Source organism: Salmo salar, chromosome ssa10, assembly GCF_905237065.1.
Source record: "Salmo salar chromosome ssa10, Ssal_v3.1, whole genome shotgun sequence".
Lineage (NCBI taxonomy): Eukaryota > Metazoa > Chordata > Actinopteri > Salmoniformes > Salmonidae > Salmo > Salmo salar.
In genome coordinates, this window is record NC_059451.1 from 48,694,237 (window position 1) to 48,713,503 (window position 19,267).

Consider the following 19,267-nt stretch of genomic DNA (forward strand, 5'->3'; position numbering starts at 1 on the left):
TTTCTTTCTTTCTCTCTATCTCGCTCTCTCTCTATATACATATATATTTTCTCCATCACTCTCTTTCTCTCCTTTTATCTGGTTTTATATGGTTAGTTAGATCTCACTTGGTACAGGTCTCTAATTCCTGTAGATCCTCTTATCCTCAGAACCTCAGATCCTCTGAGCTATTTCTGCTTGGTCCCATCGTAATGCCCAGATCACCTTCTCTCAAATCTCCCTCAGGCCTAGTGATTGGCTGATACACACACACACACACACACACACACACACACACACACACACACACACACACACACACACACACACACACACACACACACACACACACACACACACACACACACACACACACACACACACACACACACACACACACACACACACACACACACACACACACACTTACACCCAGCATCCGACCCCACTCTATTCACAGCATTAGACATCCCGGTTGTGTGACTGACCACAGTCCAGTGATAAGGAAGCTGACGACAACAGAGGAAGTGCTTTATTGTAGGCTCACAGGTAAGGACAGAGCACTAGATAAATTCCTGATTCCAGGGACTTATGGGGCCAGTCTTTGACTCTGCGGCTGGGTATGGATAGATAGATGGACAAACATGTTGTTGATGTTGGACTAACTTCATTCTATTGATTTATTTTCTGGGTAAAGAGACCCTGGTCAGATAGTAATCAATTGATTGATTGATTTAATGTATTAAATATTAAAAGTAGCAGGCTGCTCCAGCTGGACACAACATTACATATAGTTAGCTGGAAGAGTAAAACAGAGAAAAACACAATATTATTTGGGATGTTGGATCCCATATAAAGGGAACTCATTTTTACGTGGTTGGTCATTAGATTATTTTTAGTTTCTACTATTTTGTATTGTGTTGGAGTTTTTTCACTCAGGAGATGAGGTGGAGGAAAACAGACAGACAGTGTTGGAGCTCAAATGAAGGAAACTCATGTGCTTATATATGATTTTTATTTGGGCGGCACTTGGATTTTTTGAGTTTGTTTTTATTTTGTATATTTTGGGGGGTTTTCGACCCAGGAGATGAGGTGAGTTAAAGAACGGCATGTATGGTTTAATAATTAAGAAAATAATTTATATTTTCGTGGCCAATATTCACAAAGTGCCCGATTCAGACGCACACCTTTCCTACACACTTCTCAGTAGTTGGTATTCAAACTTACCTTATGCAGGTGTGGTTCCCTTGCACACTGAATACATGTAATTTAACTGCTAGAAATCCTCCCATTTGCTGGCCAACAGATTTTCTCATGGAGTTTTCATTCAATAGGGTTTTCAGTATGTGTATTTAAATCCATCCCTTTAAATTTGGTGCACCTTTAATTAGAATTTTCTCAACAGACTCACTAGAAAATATGGAGAGAACAGATTCAGAATATTAGTGTGAAAGAAAGCCATCTAAATATATGCATATTCGTCTCCTTTTCAGAACCAATTGGTAGATTTAAAAATTCTCTGATCTTGTATATTATTTAGGGTTAGGAAAGTGTTTATGAATAATAAATAAAACAACTGGTTTGGAGAGCCTTTGCGCACAAATATATTGGTGAATCAAAAATACAGTGGTTTGATTCATTCTGAAAATTACCATATTCAATTGTTCAATCCATTAAATATTGTAAGTTTAGAAAAGTGTACAATAGGGGTTGAACAGTAGTCTTATAAATCTACCCTAATAATCCTCACTAATCATGGAAGTGTGATGACAACTGTCCAGTCATTGTGAACCGTGTACCAGGCTCCAGGTTTAAACTGCTAAGTATGGTCTGCTTCCATAATGATTCAAATAGGCTACATGTCCCAAATTATTACTTGTAATACATTAGCCTAATATGATCCACTATGGCTAGTGATCCTCAGGAACAACCACATGAACGTGACAGAGGAAAGAAAGGTAAGCTAACGATGGAATGGAATGATGCAAAATGTAAGGAAACTAACACTAAAGTAACAGTTATAAATGTGAGGAAACTAACACTAAAGTAACAGTTATAAATGTGAGGAAACTAACACTAAAGTAACAGTTATAAATGTGAGGAAACTAACACTAAAGTAACAGTTATAAATGTGAGGAAACTAACACTAAAGTAACAGTTATAAATGTGAGGAAACTAACACTAAAGTAACAGTTATAAATGTGAGGAAACTAACACTAAAGTAACAGTTATAAATGTGAGGAAACTAACACTAAAGTGACAGTTATAAATGGAAGGAAACTAACACTAAAGTAACAGTTATAAATGTGAGGAAACTAACACTAAAGTAACAGTTATAAATGTGAGGAAACTAACACTAAAGTAACAGTTATAAATGTGAGGAAACTAACACTAAAGTGACAGTTATAAATGGAAGGAAACTAACACTAAAGTAACAGTTATAAATGTGAGGAAACTAACACTAAAGTAACAGTTATAAATGTAAGGAAACTAACACTAAAGTAACAGTTATAAATGGAAGGAAACTAACACTAAAGTAACAGTTATAAATGTGAGGAAACTAACACTAAAGTAACAGTTATAAATGTGAGGAAACTAACACTAAAGTAACAGTTATAAATGTGAGGAAACTAACACTAAAGTAACAGTTATAAATGTGAGGAAACTAACACTAAAGTAACAGTTATAAATGTGAGGAAACTAACACTAAAGTAACAGTTATAAATGTAAGGAAACTAACACTAAAGTAACAGTTATAAATGTGAGGAAACTAACACTAAAGTAACAGTTATAAATGTGAGGAAACTAACACTAAAGTAACAGTTATAAATGTAAGGAAACTAACACTAAAGTAACAGTTATAAATGTGAGGAAACTAACACTAAAGTAACAGTTATAAATGTGAGGAAACTAACACTAAAGTAACAGTTATAAATGTGAGGAAACTAACACTAAAGTAACAGTTATAAATGGAAGGAAACTAACACTAAAGTAACAGTTATAAATGTGAGGAAACTAACACTAAAGTAACAGTTATAAATGGAAGGAAACTAACACTAAAGTAACAGTTATAAATGTAAGGAAACTAACACTAAAGTAACAGTTATAAATGTGAGGAAACTAACACTAAAGTAACAGTTATAAATGTGAGGAAACTAACACTAAAGTAACAGTTATAAATGTGAGGAAACTAACACTAAAGAGACAGTTATAAATGTGAGGAAACTAACACTAAAGTAACAGTTATAAATGTGAGGAAACTAACACTAAAGTAACAGTTATAAATGTGAGGAAACTAACACTAAAGTAACAGTTATAAATGTGAGGAAACTAACACTAAAGTAACAGTTATAAATGGAAGGAAACTAACACTAAAGTAACAGTTATAAATGTGAGGAAACTAACACTAAAGTAACCATTATAAATGTAAGGAAACTAACACTAAAGTAACAGTTATAAATGTGAGGAAACTAACACTAAAGTAACAGTTATAAATGTAAGGAAACTAACACTAAAGTAACAGTTATAAATGTGAGGAAACTAACACTAAAGTAACAGTTATAAATGTGAGGAAACTAACACTAAAGTAACAGTTATAAATGTGAGGAAACTAACACTAAAGTAACCGTTATAAATGTGAGGAAACTAACACTAAAGTAACAGTTATAAATGTATGTGGGTATAAATGACGGTGACTACTGACAGTGGCTAATATTTAACAAGATACAAATTGTAAAAAATACTGTGAAAAGTCTGGGCATTTAATCAAAACATTTTATAGAAGCATATAGCTTGGGTCTCCAAATTTCATCCCAAGTTACAAGGCCAGCATTTCATAAACTTACTGTGGAAAAGGTGCCATGTGTATATGCTTCAGTTCCTTGCCATATGACTGGTTTCACATTTGTCTCCAGCGATTATAAGGTAAACTAGATCTAAAACAATTGTCATATTACAATCCCCTTATCCAAATGGATTACTCATTTACCTAGGGCTCCCTAGTGGCACAGTGGTCTAAGGCACTGCATCTCAGTGCAAGAGGTGTCGCTATAGTACCTGGCTGTATCACATTGAGCTGTGATTGGGAGTCCCATAGGATGGCGTGCAATTGGTGTCTGGATTTGGCTGCAGTAGGCTGTCATTGTAAATAAGAATTTGTTCTTAACTTTCTTGCCTAGTTAAATTAAGGTAAAATAAAACAACTTGTAATTTACAAATTAGGTTAGAATAGAGCATATCTGTAGACACATCTCGCCACACCTTCCTTTCTTTGAACTCCACCCCCAAATTAATAGCGGGTGAATAGCATGCTATATCAGTTCAAGGTCAGAATACACATAGAGAAAAGTGCATCAAAAGATAATTCCGTTCCATTTACGTGCACTTAACTCGGGTCGGAATTCCCCCAAGAGTCAGATTTGCCGTTTAGATAATAATGGAAACGATTACATGGATGGGGGGTATCTGATCCTAGATCAGCACTCGTCCTCTGAGACAACTGTTTAAATACAGGCCCAGATCTGATATTTTTCTGTTTGTAATAAAGGATGGTGCGTGTTAGTGGTGCTGAACGTCTATGGTTTAATAAACTGTTTATCGCTGTACAGTAGCCTATTGGTATAGGTACCATTACATGTACATTTTTGTTATTTGGCAGACGCTCTTATCCAATCTACCATAAATGCATTGGTACACGCACAGACGTTTTATTTTCAGCTTTAGCAGATTGATAAAAACCACAGTCTATGTAATTGCCTGCATCATTTCCAATCCTCCATATATTTCTTCTGTAAATATACCGTATCTATAATTTTAGATATATACAGTATATTTGTTTTATATAAACTCAGCAAAAAAAGAAACATCCCTTTATCAGGACCCTGTCTTTTCAAAGATAATTTGTAAAAATCCAAATAACTTCATAGATCTTCATTGCAAAGGGTTTAAACACTGTTTCCCATACAGGTAGCGTAGTGGTTAGAGTGTTGGACTAGTAACCGAAAGGTTGCAAGATCGAATCCCCGAGCTGACAAGGTAAAAATCTGTTGTTCTGCCCCTGAACAAGGCAGTTAACCCACTGTTCCTAGGCCATCATTGAAAATAAGAATTTGTTCTTAACTGACTTGCCTAGTTAAATAAAGGTAAAACAATTAATGAACCTGTGGAATGGTTGTTAAGACTCTTACAGATGATAGGCAATTAAGGTCACAGTTATGAAAACTTAGGACACTAAAGAGGCCTTTCTGCTGACTCTGAAAACACCAAAAGAAAGATGCCCAGGGTACCTGCTCAACTATGTGAATTTGCCTGAGTCATGAGAACTGCAGATGTGGCCAGGGCAATAAATTGCAATGTCTGTACAGTGATACACCTGAGACAGGATGGACAGCTGATTGTCCTTGCAGTGGCAGACCACGTGTAACAACACCTGCACAGGACTGGTACATCTGAACATCACACCTGTGGGACAGGTACAGGATGGCAACGACAACTGCCCGAGTTACACAAGGAACGCACAATCCCTCCATCAGTGCTCAGACTGTCTGCAATAGGCTGAGAGGCTGGACTGAGGGCTTGTAGACCTAGGTCCTCAACAAACATTACTGGCAACAATGTCGCCTATGGGCACAAACCCACTGTTGCTGGACCAGACAGGACTGGCAAAAAGTGCTCTTCACTGACGAGTCGTGGTTTTGTCTCACCAGGGGTGATGGTCGGATTCGCGTTTAGCGTCGAAGGAATGACTGAGGCCTGTACTTTGGAGCGGGATCGATTTGGAGGTGGAGGTTCCGTCATGGTCTGGGGCGGTGTGTCACAGCATCATCGGACTGAGCTTGTTGTCATTGCAGGCAATCTCAATGCCAGCGAAGAGCCCGGATCTCAATCCCACTGAACACGTCTGGGACCTGTTGGATCGGAGGGTGAGGGCTAGGGCTAGGGCCATTCCCCCCCAGAAATGTCCGGGAACTTGCAGGTGCCTTGGGGGAAGAGTGGCGTAACATCTCACAGCAAGAACTGGCAAATCTGGTGCAGTCCATGAGGAGGAGATGCACTGCAGTACTTAATGCAGCTGGTGGCCACACCAGATACTGACTGTTATTTTTGAATTTGACCCCCCTTTGTTCAGGGACACATTTTTCCATTTCTGTTCGTCACATGTCTGTGGAACTTGTTCAGTTTATGTCTCAGTTGTTGAATCTTGTTATGTTCATACAAATATTTACACATGTTAAGTTTGCTGAAAATTAACACAGTTGACAGTGAAAGGACGTTTCTGTTTTTGCTGAGTTTATTTTCCTTCTTTATTATTTTCCCCTAACCCTACCACCCCTCCCCTAATTGGAGTAAACTAATGGACAACAATACTTAGGCTTCCACTGTCATAATCCGTGTATGTAGGTGGCAGGGAAGTCAGGTGCAGGAGAAACCAAAGTGGTTCAAAATGGAGAATTTATTAAAGAAAACAAACTCCAAAACCAATGTACTAAATAATCCGGGAAAAAATAACCTGTCTCACACCGATACATAATCAACACGTACATAACATAACAAACAATCACCGACAAGGATATGAGGGGAAACAGAGGGTTAAATACACAACATGTAATTACTGGGATAAGAAACAGGTGTGTAAGGAGACCAGACAAAACCAATGGAAAATGAAAAACTGATCAATGGTGGCTAGAAGACCGGTGACGTCGATCGCCGAGCACCACCCGAACAAGGAGGGGCATCGACTTCGACAGAAGTTGTGACATCCACTTCCAGCTTATACATTCTACATATATTTCACGGTCAAGTCCCAGCCTTTACCTCCACTCAACCACTCCTATCTATCTCTGAAGAACATCCCATTTTTATTTCTATTTGCCATATATTTTTTTAAATGTGCTGTGATGTTTCACAAAAGTTCTGAACGTTTCTGTTTTCAAAGTTTCTACAGATTTTAAATTAAAGACAAACACCTTTGCTAAGAGTACAATTATATTATTGATGGATTTACTATGACTTATCAAATCCCCCAGCAGTGCTATTTGCAGAGTTAACTCCAAGTAAATGTTGCATCTTTTCAGCCATTCCTGAACCTGTGATCAAAAACTAGCTACATATGGGCATTACCAAAAGAAGTGATCTGTCTCTTCGCAGCAAAATCTGCAGAGCTGGGATGGTTGCAAGAATTTTGTATAGTCATTTATATTGAAAAACTCTACGTTTTGAATCCGGCGTCGTTTTATGTATCAGTTCATAAACCATGTGGCATGGAATCGGTACATCAATAATCTCCTCCCAAATATTTTGCAACTTGTATGGTGCAGCTGCCAACTTTTTGGTCCTTAACTTAAACTGGTATACTTGTTTATTTATCAGATTTTACTTTAACGAATGTTGGTCCTTAATAATGTAGGGCAGACAGACAAGTTCCTTACCATCTCCCCTTTCCACTTGCCTCCTCCATTTCTGCGGTAATGCTGCAATCAGTTGGTTCTTTACAGATGTTCTTTATAAATGGCTCATCATGCTACATGGGGCTGTGGACTCGCTAAAGGTCCAAGGACTTCACTACTCCAATCAGGGAGATTAATCATTAAAGAGGAGTGCATCAGGGCTATTACCTGCATAGCCTGGACACTGTAATCACAAACCCACCCTTAAAGCTGGGGGTTGGGGGGTTGCCATGGAGACATCAGTCCTTGTGGTAGGCTGTTGGACAGACCCGGGTCAGAGGTTGGATACAGAAAGGAGGGATGTTGTGTGTGGTGTGCTAAGTTCAAAACACTGGAGCCAGTTTAATCCATTGACGTATTGGTTTAGTGTAAGCAGCACTGTACGAGCCCAACCGCAAGCTTTACCTCAGTGTCCTCGCACACAAGGGAAGAAGGTGTCGGAATGCTTTGGAAAGGCAGTGTAACTTTTGGGTGGGTGATCTGTCAGCTGGAAAATCAGTGTAACTCTGGGGTGGGTGATCTGTCAGTTGGAAAATCAATGTAACTCTGGGGTGGGTGATCTGTCAGTTGGAAAATCAGTGTAACTCTGGGGTGGGTGATCTGTCAGTTGGAAAGTCAGTGTAACTCTGAGGTGGGTGATCTGTCAGTTGGAAAATCAGTGTAACTCTGGGGTGGGTGATCTGTCAGTTGGAAAATCAGTGTAACTCTGGGGTGGGTGATCTGTCAGTTGGACAATCAATTTAACTCTGGGGTGGGTGATCTGTCAGTTGGAAAGTCAGTGTAACTCTGGGGTGGGTGATCTGTCAGTTGGAAAGTCAGTGTAACTCTGGGGTGGGTGATCTGTCAGTTGGAAAGTCAGTGTAACTTTGGGGTGGGTGATCTGTCAGTTGGAAAGTCAGTGTAACTCTGGGGTGGGTGATCTGTCAGTTGGAAAGTCATTGTAACTCTGAGGTGGGTGATCTGTCAGTTGGAAAGTCAGTGTAACTCTGAGGTGGGTGATCTGTCAGTTGGAAAATCAGTGTAACTCTGGGGTGGGTGATCTGTCAGTTGGAAAGTCAGTGTAACTCTGGGGTGGGTGATCTGTCAGTTGGAAAGTCAGTGTAACTCTGGGGTGGGTGATCTGTCAGTTGGAAAGTCAGTGTAACTCTGAGGTGGGTGATCTGTCAGTTGGAAAGTCAGTGTAACTCTGAGGTGGGTGATCTGTCAGTTGGAAAATCAGTGTAACTCTGGGGTGGATGATCTGTCAGTTGGAAAGTCAGTGTAACTCTGGGGTGGGTGATCTGTCAGTTGGAAAGTCAGTGTAACTCTGTCAGTCACAGGTTAGACTATATGGTGTCCTGCCTTCAACTGGTTAACATCTCTATAGAGAGGTTTATAGGAGAGAGAGAGACAAAAGAGAAAAAAATATTTAAAACGTGATGATTTCGAAAGCACACAGATGGATACATTTAAGTCTAAAAATCTGTCTTGTGGCTGTTGGTTTTCCAGTATTTTTCCAGGAATGGCACCTTAGACCCTTCCTCCTTTCCATTAGCCCCTCCTCCTTTCCATTAGCCCCTCCTCCTTTCCATGACTAACAATCCAGAGAAAATCTAACCCTCACGTGACAACCACTAACAAGAGGGATCGGATACCAGAGTAATCCACTCAAACCACATTAACTTGATTAGCCTTTCAAGGAAAGCTCCATGGACATACAGGGCCAGAACCTTTTCAAACACGCTTGATTACATAATGTTATTGGGGGACTAGTCTCTTTTGACAGACTGAGATTTGGTTTTGGGAGCTAAGATTATTTGGGGATCACAGAATTGAAATAGGTAGAGCAGTCATTCTGTCTGATACCAATGGCCCTCAGTCCCAAAAAGGATTATATGGTGTCAACATGTACTAGCTCAGCTGTCACTTTTGGTCACGAGCACACTAAACACCACTCCAAATGGCCGAACTGCAAAATATGATAATCCTGAATGATCTTGAGCTTTATTGTCACAATGTTCCTTTTGTTCAATAAACGATGGTTTAGGTTCTGAGAGAGTTTTAAAACATCCCCTCCCCTCCCGTGTTCTGTTCCCAACAGCTAACTCTCAAACATAATGTCTGGAAACGTCGATGAGGAGGAGGCCAACGTCACCCACACAGGTGAGGATGAGGCTAATGTGTGTGTGTGAGTGTGTGATTAAAGTGTGGAGGTGGTGTCTTGTACAGTTACAGTTCATCCTTAGAACATTTAGGTCTATCTGAGATCAGACATATATAAGACACTGGCAACAGTCTGTCTGCCTTTCCACAGCGAGCCTGATAGGATATATGGCATTATTCCTTTGAATAGGGGTCAGGTCAAATACAGCATACAGCCGGCGAGCAGCCACTCAAACTAGAAAGGGATAAGCAATGTTAGTAGCAGGTTGCAGAGAAACACAGAGCTCTGTGGTGTTCTGGCACTTTGACACACGCTCTAAGCTACTTTCCTACCTGCTCCTACGCAACCAAGGTGCAATTAGAAGACAGCCTTAAGCATCTAGTTTAGGCCATAATCCATCTGAGGGCGGGCCAACCCATCCAGCACTGCACATTGTATATCTGTCAATCACACACACACACAGTCTGCTGTGTTCATCTGAGTCACAGCCCCAAACAAAGATGGCTGATGCCATGTATAAACCCTATTTTGGTGGAGTCATGGCACATGACATCAAGAATACTGTTCTGCAATTCTGTGTCAGTTCGGCACACCATGTCAAGGCAGTAGGACTACAAACATTACAAACCATTGAGGATGACAAGACAGGAGTCTGGGGCTTACAATAGTTCCATATGACCACAAATTAATGACTATTGTCCTGTTTTCTTCAGGCCCAAAGGGAGTGATCAATGACTGGAGGAGGTTTAAGCTTGAGAGCATGGACCAGGAGTCCCTGCCCCCCCAGAAGAGAGAGCTGCTCAGGCAGATGTCCTCCCCACACAGGCCCAAAGACGACGGCAGGGGAGGCCTCAACCGCAAGGTGGGATTAGATTAGGTTACATCACAGTTTAATGTATATTTCTATGGTCCAAACGCACAAACAGAACCACACATGCTGACAAAAGTACTCTTTAAATGAGTTCACTTAAGTGTCCCCTTCCAGTATCTTGGACCGGTCAATTGAACACCCAGACTAGGTCTCTCTATACAGATGGCTAAGATACTCTAAACAGGTGTGACTCTAATGACAGATGGGCTGTGTACACTAACTGACTTCACTGAGCTAAAAACAGAACAAGACATGACTGTCTTTGTAATGCTATTGTACACAGCAAACAAAACAATGTCCATGACGATCAATAAACTGTAAATCATTCTTTGTTTGTTGTCATGGTTTCAGATGAGCGTACAGGAGTACGAGCTGATTAAGGAGGATGACGAGAAGTGCATGAAGAAGTACCGCAAGCAGTGCATGCAGGAGATGCACGAGCGCCTCAGCTTCGGTCCCAAGTTCGAGGGCGTGTATGAGCTGGACAGCGGCGAGGCATTTCTGGAGGTCATTGAGAAGGAGCACCGGCTCACCGTGGTGGTGGTGCACATCTACAAGGAGGGGATCAAGGGTTGCGATGCGCTCAACTCCTGCCTGGACTGCCTGGCCACCGAGTACACTAGCGTCAAGTTTTGCAGGATCGACGCCGGGGTGACTGGTGCGGGGGAGCGCTTCACTGATGACGTCCTGCCCACCATGCTGGTGTATAAGGCTGGCGAGCTGCTGGGAAACTTCCTGGCCACCAACCAGCACTTCAACGAGGAGTTCTTCGCCACCGACGTGGAGGCTTTTCTCAACGGCTACGGCCTGCTGCCGGAGAAAGATTTAGTCGTTGGGGGAGAGGAGGAGGAGGCAGCCGTGGATGTGGAGGCAGTGGAGTGAAGTGGTTATGGAAGAGAGGTGTGTGGAGGAGGAGATGGAGGACAGGGGTTTATGGTGGAGTGGAGTGATGAAGGGTTGGTGGGGTTGAAGGAGGGAAGTGTGTGGAGGAGGATATGGTTTTGTGATGGATTGGATCTTGTTTTGTGTAACAGAGTAGCAGACGCACACAGACTGGGTTGACTGCACTAGAGGAGCCTGAGCGTACTGTAGAAGGAGTCCATTCCCTAAATAAGGGCTCATTTCAATGTTCATACAGGGAAGAAACCTCAGCAGCCTGAATACGGGTGGCCTGTGTACCTGATGTGGATTAGGGTTTGCATTCCTACTAGAAAAGGACACTTCCAGTTAACTTATTGTTGGGAGCCAAAGTTGATCTATTATTAGGCTACATGTATGAAAGGGGGAAAACATGATATCACATATTGGGCCAATTCTGATTAGGATTACTCTGGGTCCAGGACACCAGCCTATGGTGTTTCTGGGTAATATTTAATATATTATATATATGTCATATTTTCAAGTCTTTAGTCTTTTTTTCAAGGTTAAATTACATATTTATTTTAGGTATTTACAAATGCTGTAAGATTATATAATATTTAATAAAACAAAACATGAAAAACATGAAAAAACTTAACAAACCAAACGTGTCATTGAATTGCTCATTAATGAATTTTGTAACATTGTTCGAACATTTGGAAAATTGGTACACGTCAACTATGACAGACAAAATGAGAAAATAAATCCAGAAAATCACATTGTAGGATTTTTTATGAATTTATTTGCAAATTATGGTGGAAAATAAGTATTTGGTCACCTACAAACAAGCAAGATTTCTGGCTCTCACAGACCTGTAACTTATTCTTTAAGAGGCTCCTCTGTCCTCCACTCGTTAACTGTATTAATGGCACCTGTTTGAACTTGTCATCAGTATAAAAGACACCTGTCCACAACCTCAAACAGTCACACTCCAAACTCCACTATGGCCAAGACCAAAGAGCTGTCAAAGGACACCAGAAACAAAATTGTAGACCTGCACCAGGCTGGGAAGACTGAATCTGCAATAGGTAAGCAGCTTGGTTTGAAGAAATCAACTGTGGGAGCAATTATTAGGAAATGGAAGACATATAAGACCACTGATAATCTCCCTCGATCTGGGGCTCCACGCAAGATCTCACCCCGTGGGGTCAAAATGATCACAAGAACGTTGAGCAAAAATCCCAGAAGCACACGGGGGGACCTAGTGAATGACCTGCAGAGATCTGGGACCAAAGTAACAAAGCCTGCCATCAGTAACACACTACGCCGCCAGGGACTCAAATCCTGCAGTGCCAGACGTGTCCCCCTGCTTAAGCCAGTACATGTCCAGGCCCGTCTGAAGTTTGCTAGAGAGCATTTGGATGATCCAGAAGAGGATTGGGAGAATGTCATATGGTCAGATGAAACCAAAATATAACTTTTTGGTAAAAACTCAACTTGTCGTGTTTGGAGGACAAAGAATGCTGAGTTGCATCCAAAGTTCACCATACCTACTGTGAAGCATGGGGGTGGAAACATCATGCGTTGGGGCTGTTTTTCTGCAAAGGGACCAGGACGACTGATCCGTGTAAAGGAAAGAATGAATGGGGCCATGTATCGTGAGATTTTGAGTGAAAACCTCCTTCCATCAGCAAGGGCATTGAAGATGAAACGTGGCTGGGTCTTTCAGCATGACAATGATCCCAAACACAACGCCCGGGCAACGAAGGAGTGGCTTCGTAAGAAGCATTTCAAGGTCCTGGAGTGGCCTAGCCAGTCTCCAGATCTCAACCCCATAGAAAATCTTTGAAGGGAGTTGAAAGTCCGTGTTGCCCAGCGACAGCCCCAAAACATCACTGCTCTAGAGGAGATCTGCATAGAGGAATGGGCCAAAATACCAGCGACAGTGTGTGAAAACCTTGTGAAGACTTACAGAAAACATTTGACCTGTGTCATTGCCAACAAAGGGTGTATAACAAAGTATTGAGATAAACTTTTGTTATTGACCAAATACTTATTTTCCACCATAATTTGCAAATAAATTCATTAAAAATCCTACAATGTGATTTTCTGGATTTTTTTTCTTCTCATTTTGTCTGTTATAGTTGAAGTGAACCTATGATGAAACTTACAGGCCTCTCATCTTTTTAAGTGGGAGAACTTGCACAATTGGTGGCTGACTAAATACTTTTTTGCCCCACTGTATCTGGATAAGCCATTGACAAGCGGCCTGTTACATGAACCATTTAATCATCACCTCATGATTCTGTTTCCTGCGTGTCCTTTGGAAGAAGTGACATAAAGTCATCATGGAAACATCCCACTCAGTTGTCTAGGAAACATTGCTGTTTTTGGGCGGTTGTTGTGGGATTTAGCTGATTCCACTGGCAACGTAGTGCTAGATATTGACACTTGTTTGCATTGAGAAAGACTGAGTAACTGTAATGTAATTTGTGTATTGAAAGGCATCTATATAAGCTGGTATAGAGAACATAAACGCTGGCTTGTCTTCAATAATGACTAAATAATAGTTCAAGCCATTGGGAGAGTTTTATTAAGTCCAATTGATTCTATGCCAGACATGCAGATCACAGCATAACATTTTATCAAGTAATTTCTAATGTGATATAACTCCAGTACTCCAGGCTCTTAATGCAGGGAAGAAGAATAATGAACCCAGAGAATCAGGCAGGCAGGCAGGCAGGCAGGCAGACAGACAGACAGACAGACAGACAGACAGACAGACAGACAGACAGACAGACAGACAGACAGACAGACAGACAGACAGACAGACAGACAGACAGACAGACAGACAGACAGACAGACAGACAGACAGACAGGAGGTCTCCTCCCTCTCGTTGAGTCTCTCTCCTGGGTTTAGTTTGAGTGGCAGGCTCTCACACGTTGAACAACCTTGCCACATACATAACTACAGCATAGAAATGACTCTGCTGTGACCCGAGCACAGGTTGAAAAGTTCACAGCATAGAAATGACTCTGCTGTGACCCCAGCACAGGTTGAAAAGTTCACGTATAGAAATAAAAAAAATGTAAAACATAAAAGTTATTCAAGCACAGACGTTCATTATTTACCCACAATTTGATATGTCATAAATTAAATTACGGTGCTTCCTATTTAGTGGAAACTGACAGAAGCACATGCGTGCACATGGAACTGCTGGAAGCGTGCTTCTGGTTGAACTGTGGTCTGAACTGTGGCTGAACCCAGAATTACGGGAACAGAAGAGGGGTTTACCATGATGAAGATAGAAGGTACTGGATGCTGGTGTGCTGTGAGTGTAGAGCAAGTTCATAACTAAGAAAGAAGACAAAAGCTCATTGGCCCTTTATTTGATGTTGGCAGCAGGCTCCACATTCCAACCAGGGATCCAGATGTTCAACAGGTTTGCATGGTGCACCCTCTTCTGTTGAGGAGCCAATACTGTAGCATTTATTCTTATTCATGTAGGCCTATCCTTAGTTTTAACAGTCTGACCCCACTGTGTTAGGAAAACATATCCTAAGAATGCAGCAAATCTGTCATGTAAAATCACCAATCAACAACCTGACCTTGATCTTTTGATGTAACTCACAGGAGGCTGCTGAGGGGAGGATGGCTCATAATAATGGCCGGAATGGAGCAAATGGAATGGCATCAAACACCTGGAAACCATGGAAACCATGTGTTGGATGTATTTGATACCATTCCACTAATACCGCTCAAGTCATTAACACGAGCCTGTCCTCCCCAGTTAAGGTGCCACCAGCCTCCTGTGTGTCACAGCATGGTGACGAAACATACAGTCAGAACAATGCCAGACATTCCACATTCCACAACATAATCCACAATGTTATGTTATGATGAGGGGTGATCACAGTGATCTCCTCTAGCTGATCAGGCGTTCTAATCTTCTTATAGGATGAAGTCACAAGCCTCTGTGGCTGTTTGGCCTGGCTTCTACTCTCTCTCTCTGGGCACTGCTGCTAAAGGTGAGCTACAGGTACTCAAGACAATGATGATTGGTTGCGTCTAGCTAGCCTCCAATACATTTTTTTACATTTAGAGAGACGGGTCCAAACCAAGAGTATTTCCTTAAAAACATGAAATTGCAAATACACTGAACACAAATATAAACACAACATGTAAAATGTTGGTCCCTTGTTTCATGAGCTGAAATAGTAATGTTCCATATGCAAAGAAAAATGTATTTCTCTCACATTCTGTGAACAAATTTGTTTAGATCCCTGTTAGTGAGCATTTGTCCTTTGCCAAGACATTCCATCCACCTGACAGGTGTGACATATCAAGAAGCTGATTAAACAGCATGATCATTACACAGGTGCACCTTGTGCTGGGAACAATAACTCTGAAAGAGATGGGCGCCTCGCTTCGCGTTCTTAGGAAACTATGCAGTATTTAGTTTTTCCATGTATTATTTCTTACATTGTTACCCCAGGAAATCTTTAGTCTTATTACATACAGCCAGAAAGAACTATTGGATATAAGAACAACGTCCATTTACCAACATTACGACCAGGAATACGACTGAAGCGGATCCTCTCTTCGGACCACCACCCAGGACAATGGATCTAATCCCAATAACAACGGCGGGGTAGATGGAGCAGAGGGAGCGGTCTTCTGGTCAGGATTAGTAAACGGGAACATTGCTCACCGCTCCCGAGTATACTACTTGCCAATGTCCAATCTCTTGACAACAAGGTCTACGAAATTCGAGCAAGGGTTGCCTTCCAGAGAGACATCAGAGATTCTAACATTCTCTGTTTCATGGAAACATGGCTCTCTCGGGATATGTTGTCAGAATCGGTTCAGCCACCGGGCTTCTCCATGCATCGCGCCGACAGAGATAAACACATCTCTGGGAAGTGGAAGAGCGGGGGGGTGTATGCTTTATGATTAACAACGCATGGTGTAATCATAACAACATACACAAACTCAAGTCCTTCTACTTACCCGGCCTAGAATTCCTTACAATCAAATGCCAGCCATTCTACGTACCAAGAGAATTCTCGTCAGTTATAGTCACAGCTGTGTACATCCCCCCCCCTCAAGCGAACACCAAGACGGCCCTCAAGGAACTTCACTGGACTCTATGTAAACTGTAAACTATATATCCGGAGGCTGCATTTATTGTAGCTGGGGATTTTAACAAAGCAAATTTGAGAACAATGCTAACTAAATTTTATCAGCATATTGATTGCACGACAGGTAGGGATAATAATCTCGACCACAGCTACTCGAACTTCCGCGATGCATATAAAGCCCTCCCCCGCCTTCCATTCGGCAAATCCAACCCTGACGCCATCTTACTCGTCCCAGCTTATAGGCAGAAACTCAAACAGGATGTACCAGTGACGAGAACCATTCAATGCTGGTCTGGCCAATCAGTAGCCATGCTACAAGATTGTTTTGATCACGCGGACTGGAATATGTTCCGGTCAGCCTCAGAGAACAACATTGACCTATTCGTTAACTCGGTGAGTGCGTTGATAAATAAGTGCATTGGAGATCTTATACCCACTGTGACTATTAAAACCTACCCTAACAAGAAACCATGGATGGATGGCGGCATTCGCGCAAAACTGAAAGCGGGATCCAAGGCACTTGTGTCTCCTGACCCCTCCTGTCTCAGCCTCCAGTATTTATGCTGCAGTAGTTTATGTGTCGGGGGGCTAGGGTCAGTCTGTTATATCTGGAGTATTTCTCCTGTCTTATCTGGTGTCCTGTGTGAATTTAAGAATGCTCTCTCTAATTCTCTCTTTCTTTCTCTCTTTCTTTCTTTCTCTCTCTCGGAGGACCTGAGCCCTAGGACCATGCCTCAGCACTACCTGACATGATGACTCCTTGCTGTCCCCAGTCCACCTGGCCATGCTGTTGCTCCAGTTTTAACTGTTCTGCCTGCGGCTATGAAACCCTGACCTGTTCCCCGGACGTGCTACCTGTCCCAGACCTGCTGTTTTCAACTCTCTAGAGACAGCAGGAGCGGTAGAGATACTCTCAATGATCGGCTATGAAAAGCCAACTGACATTTACTCTTGAGGTGCTGACTTGTTACACCATCGACAACTGTGATTATTATTATTTGACCATGCTGGTCATTTATGAACATTTGAACATCTTGGCCATGTTCTGTTATAATCTCCACCTGGCACAGCCAGAAGAGGACTGGCCACTCCTTATAGCCTGGTTCCTCTCTAGGTTTCTTCCTAGGTTTTGGCCTTTCTAGGGAGTTTTTCCTAGCCACCGTGCTTCTACACCTGCATTGCTTGCTGTTTGGGGTTTTAGGCTGGGTTTCTGTACAGCACTTTGAGATATCAGCTGATGTAAGAAGGGCTATATAAATACATTTGATTTGATTTGACTTAACCATGGAAAGAGGTCTGGAAATATGGCTGAATATAAACAATGTAGTCATTCCCTCCGCAAGGCAATCAAACAAGCAAAATGCTGGTACAGGGACAAGGTGGAGTCACAATTCAACGGATCAGACACGAGACGTATGTGGCAGGGTCTACAGGAAATCACAGAATACAAAAACAAAAATAGCCACGTCGCTTCCAGACAAACTAAATACCTTCTTTTCCTGCTTTGAGGATAATAAAGTGCCACCATCGCAGCTCGCTAACAAAGACTGAGTCCCCCCCTCTCCTTCTCAGTGGCTGATGTGAGTAAAACATTTAAACTTATTAACCCTCGTAAGGCTGCTGGCCCAGACGGTATCCCGAGCCGCGTCCTCAGAGCATGCGCAGACCAGCTGGCTGGTGTGTTTACGGACATATTTAATCGCTCCCTATCCCAGTCTGTTGTCTCCATATGCTTCAAGATGGCTACAATTGTTCCTGTACCCAAGAAGCAAAGATAACTGAACTAAATGACTACTGCCCCGTAGCAAACACTTCTGTCATCATGAAGTGCTTTGAGAGGCTAATCAAGGATCATATCACCTCCATCTTACCGGCCACCCTAGACCCACTTCAGTTTGCATACCGCCCCCAACAGGTCCACAGATGATGCAATCGCCATCCCACTGCACTATCCCATCTGGACAAAAAAAATACCTATTTAAGAATGCTGAATGCAGACGAGCAAAATCACTTCTATGCTCGCTTCGAGGCAAGCAACGCTGAGGCATGCATGAGAGCATCAGCTGTTCCGGATGACTGTGTGATCACGCTCTCCATAGCTGACGTGAGTAAGACCTTTAAACAGGTCAACATACACAAGACTGCGGGGCCAGACGGATTACCAGGACGTGTGCTCCGGGCATGTGCTGACCAACTGGCAGGTGTCTTCACTGACATTTCAACATGTCCCTGATTGAGTCTGTAATACCAACATGTTTCAAGCAGACCACCATAGTCCCTGTGCCAAAGAACACAAAGGCAACCTGCCTAAATGACTACAGACACGTAGCACTCACGTCCGTAGCCATGAAGTGCTTTGAAAGGTTGGTCATGGCTCACATCAACACCATTATCCCAGAAACCCCAGACGCACTCCAATTTGCATACCACCCAAACAGATCCACAGATGATGCAATCTCTATTGCACTCCACACTGCCCTTTCCCACCTGGACAAAAGAAACACTTATGTGAGAATGCTATTCATTGACTACAGCTCAGCGTTCAACACCACAGTACCCTCAAAGCTCATCACTAAGCTAAGGACCCTGGGACTAAACACCTCCCTCTGCAACTGGATCCTGGACTTCCTGGCGGGCCGCCCTCAGGTGGTAAGAGTAGGTAACAACACATCCGCCACGCTGATCCTCAACACGGGGGCCCTTCGGGGGTACAGTGAGTGAATGTTCGTCAAGCACCAGGCAGTGAAATCTTTGAAATTGTTGTATGCAGCATTTATATTTTTGTTCAGTGTATATTCTGTAAAAAAACACAACTTTAGTTTATTCTCT

The 19,267-nt window shown here is 42.2% G+C and overlaps 1 protein-coding gene across 2 annotated transcripts; it reads left to right on the top strand.

Annotated features, from left to right (window-relative positions):
- Positions 1 to 440: 440 nt before the first annotated feature.
- On the top strand, positions 441 to 11,954 carry pdcb (phosducin b). Of its 2 annotated transcripts, none has more exons than XM_014123551.2 (4): positions 441 to 528; positions 9,505 to 9,566; positions 10,281 to 10,429; positions 10,790 to 11,954. In XM_014123551.2, the coding sequence occupies exons 2-4, from the start codon at positions 9,521 to 9,523 to the stop codon at positions 11,318 to 11,320; spliced, it is 726 nt and encodes a 241-aa protein (XP_013979026.1). In that variant the 5' UTR covers positions 441 to 528; positions 9,505 to 9,520; the 3' UTR covers positions 11,321 to 11,954. The 2 variants fall into 2 exon arrangements, with proteins under 2 accessions (XP_013979026.1, XP_013979028.1); XM_014123553.2 differs by lacking the exon at positions 441 to 528 and adding an exon at positions 581 to 1,071.
- Positions 11,955 to 19,267: the final 7,313 nt, after the last annotated feature.

Coding starts and splice junctions, on each gene's coding strand:
- pdcb (XM_014123551.2), top strand. CDS start 9,521: ATGTCTGGAAACGTCGATGAGGAGGAGGCCAACGTCACCCACACAG. Junction 9,567..10,280: donor GGCCAACGTCACCCACACAG/GTGAGGATGAGG, acceptor TGTTTTCTTCAG/GCCCAAAGGGAGTGATCAAT. Junction 10,430..10,789: donor GGGGAGGCCTCAACCGCAAG/GTGGGATTAGAT, acceptor TCATGGTTTCAG/ATGAGCGTACAGGAGTACGA.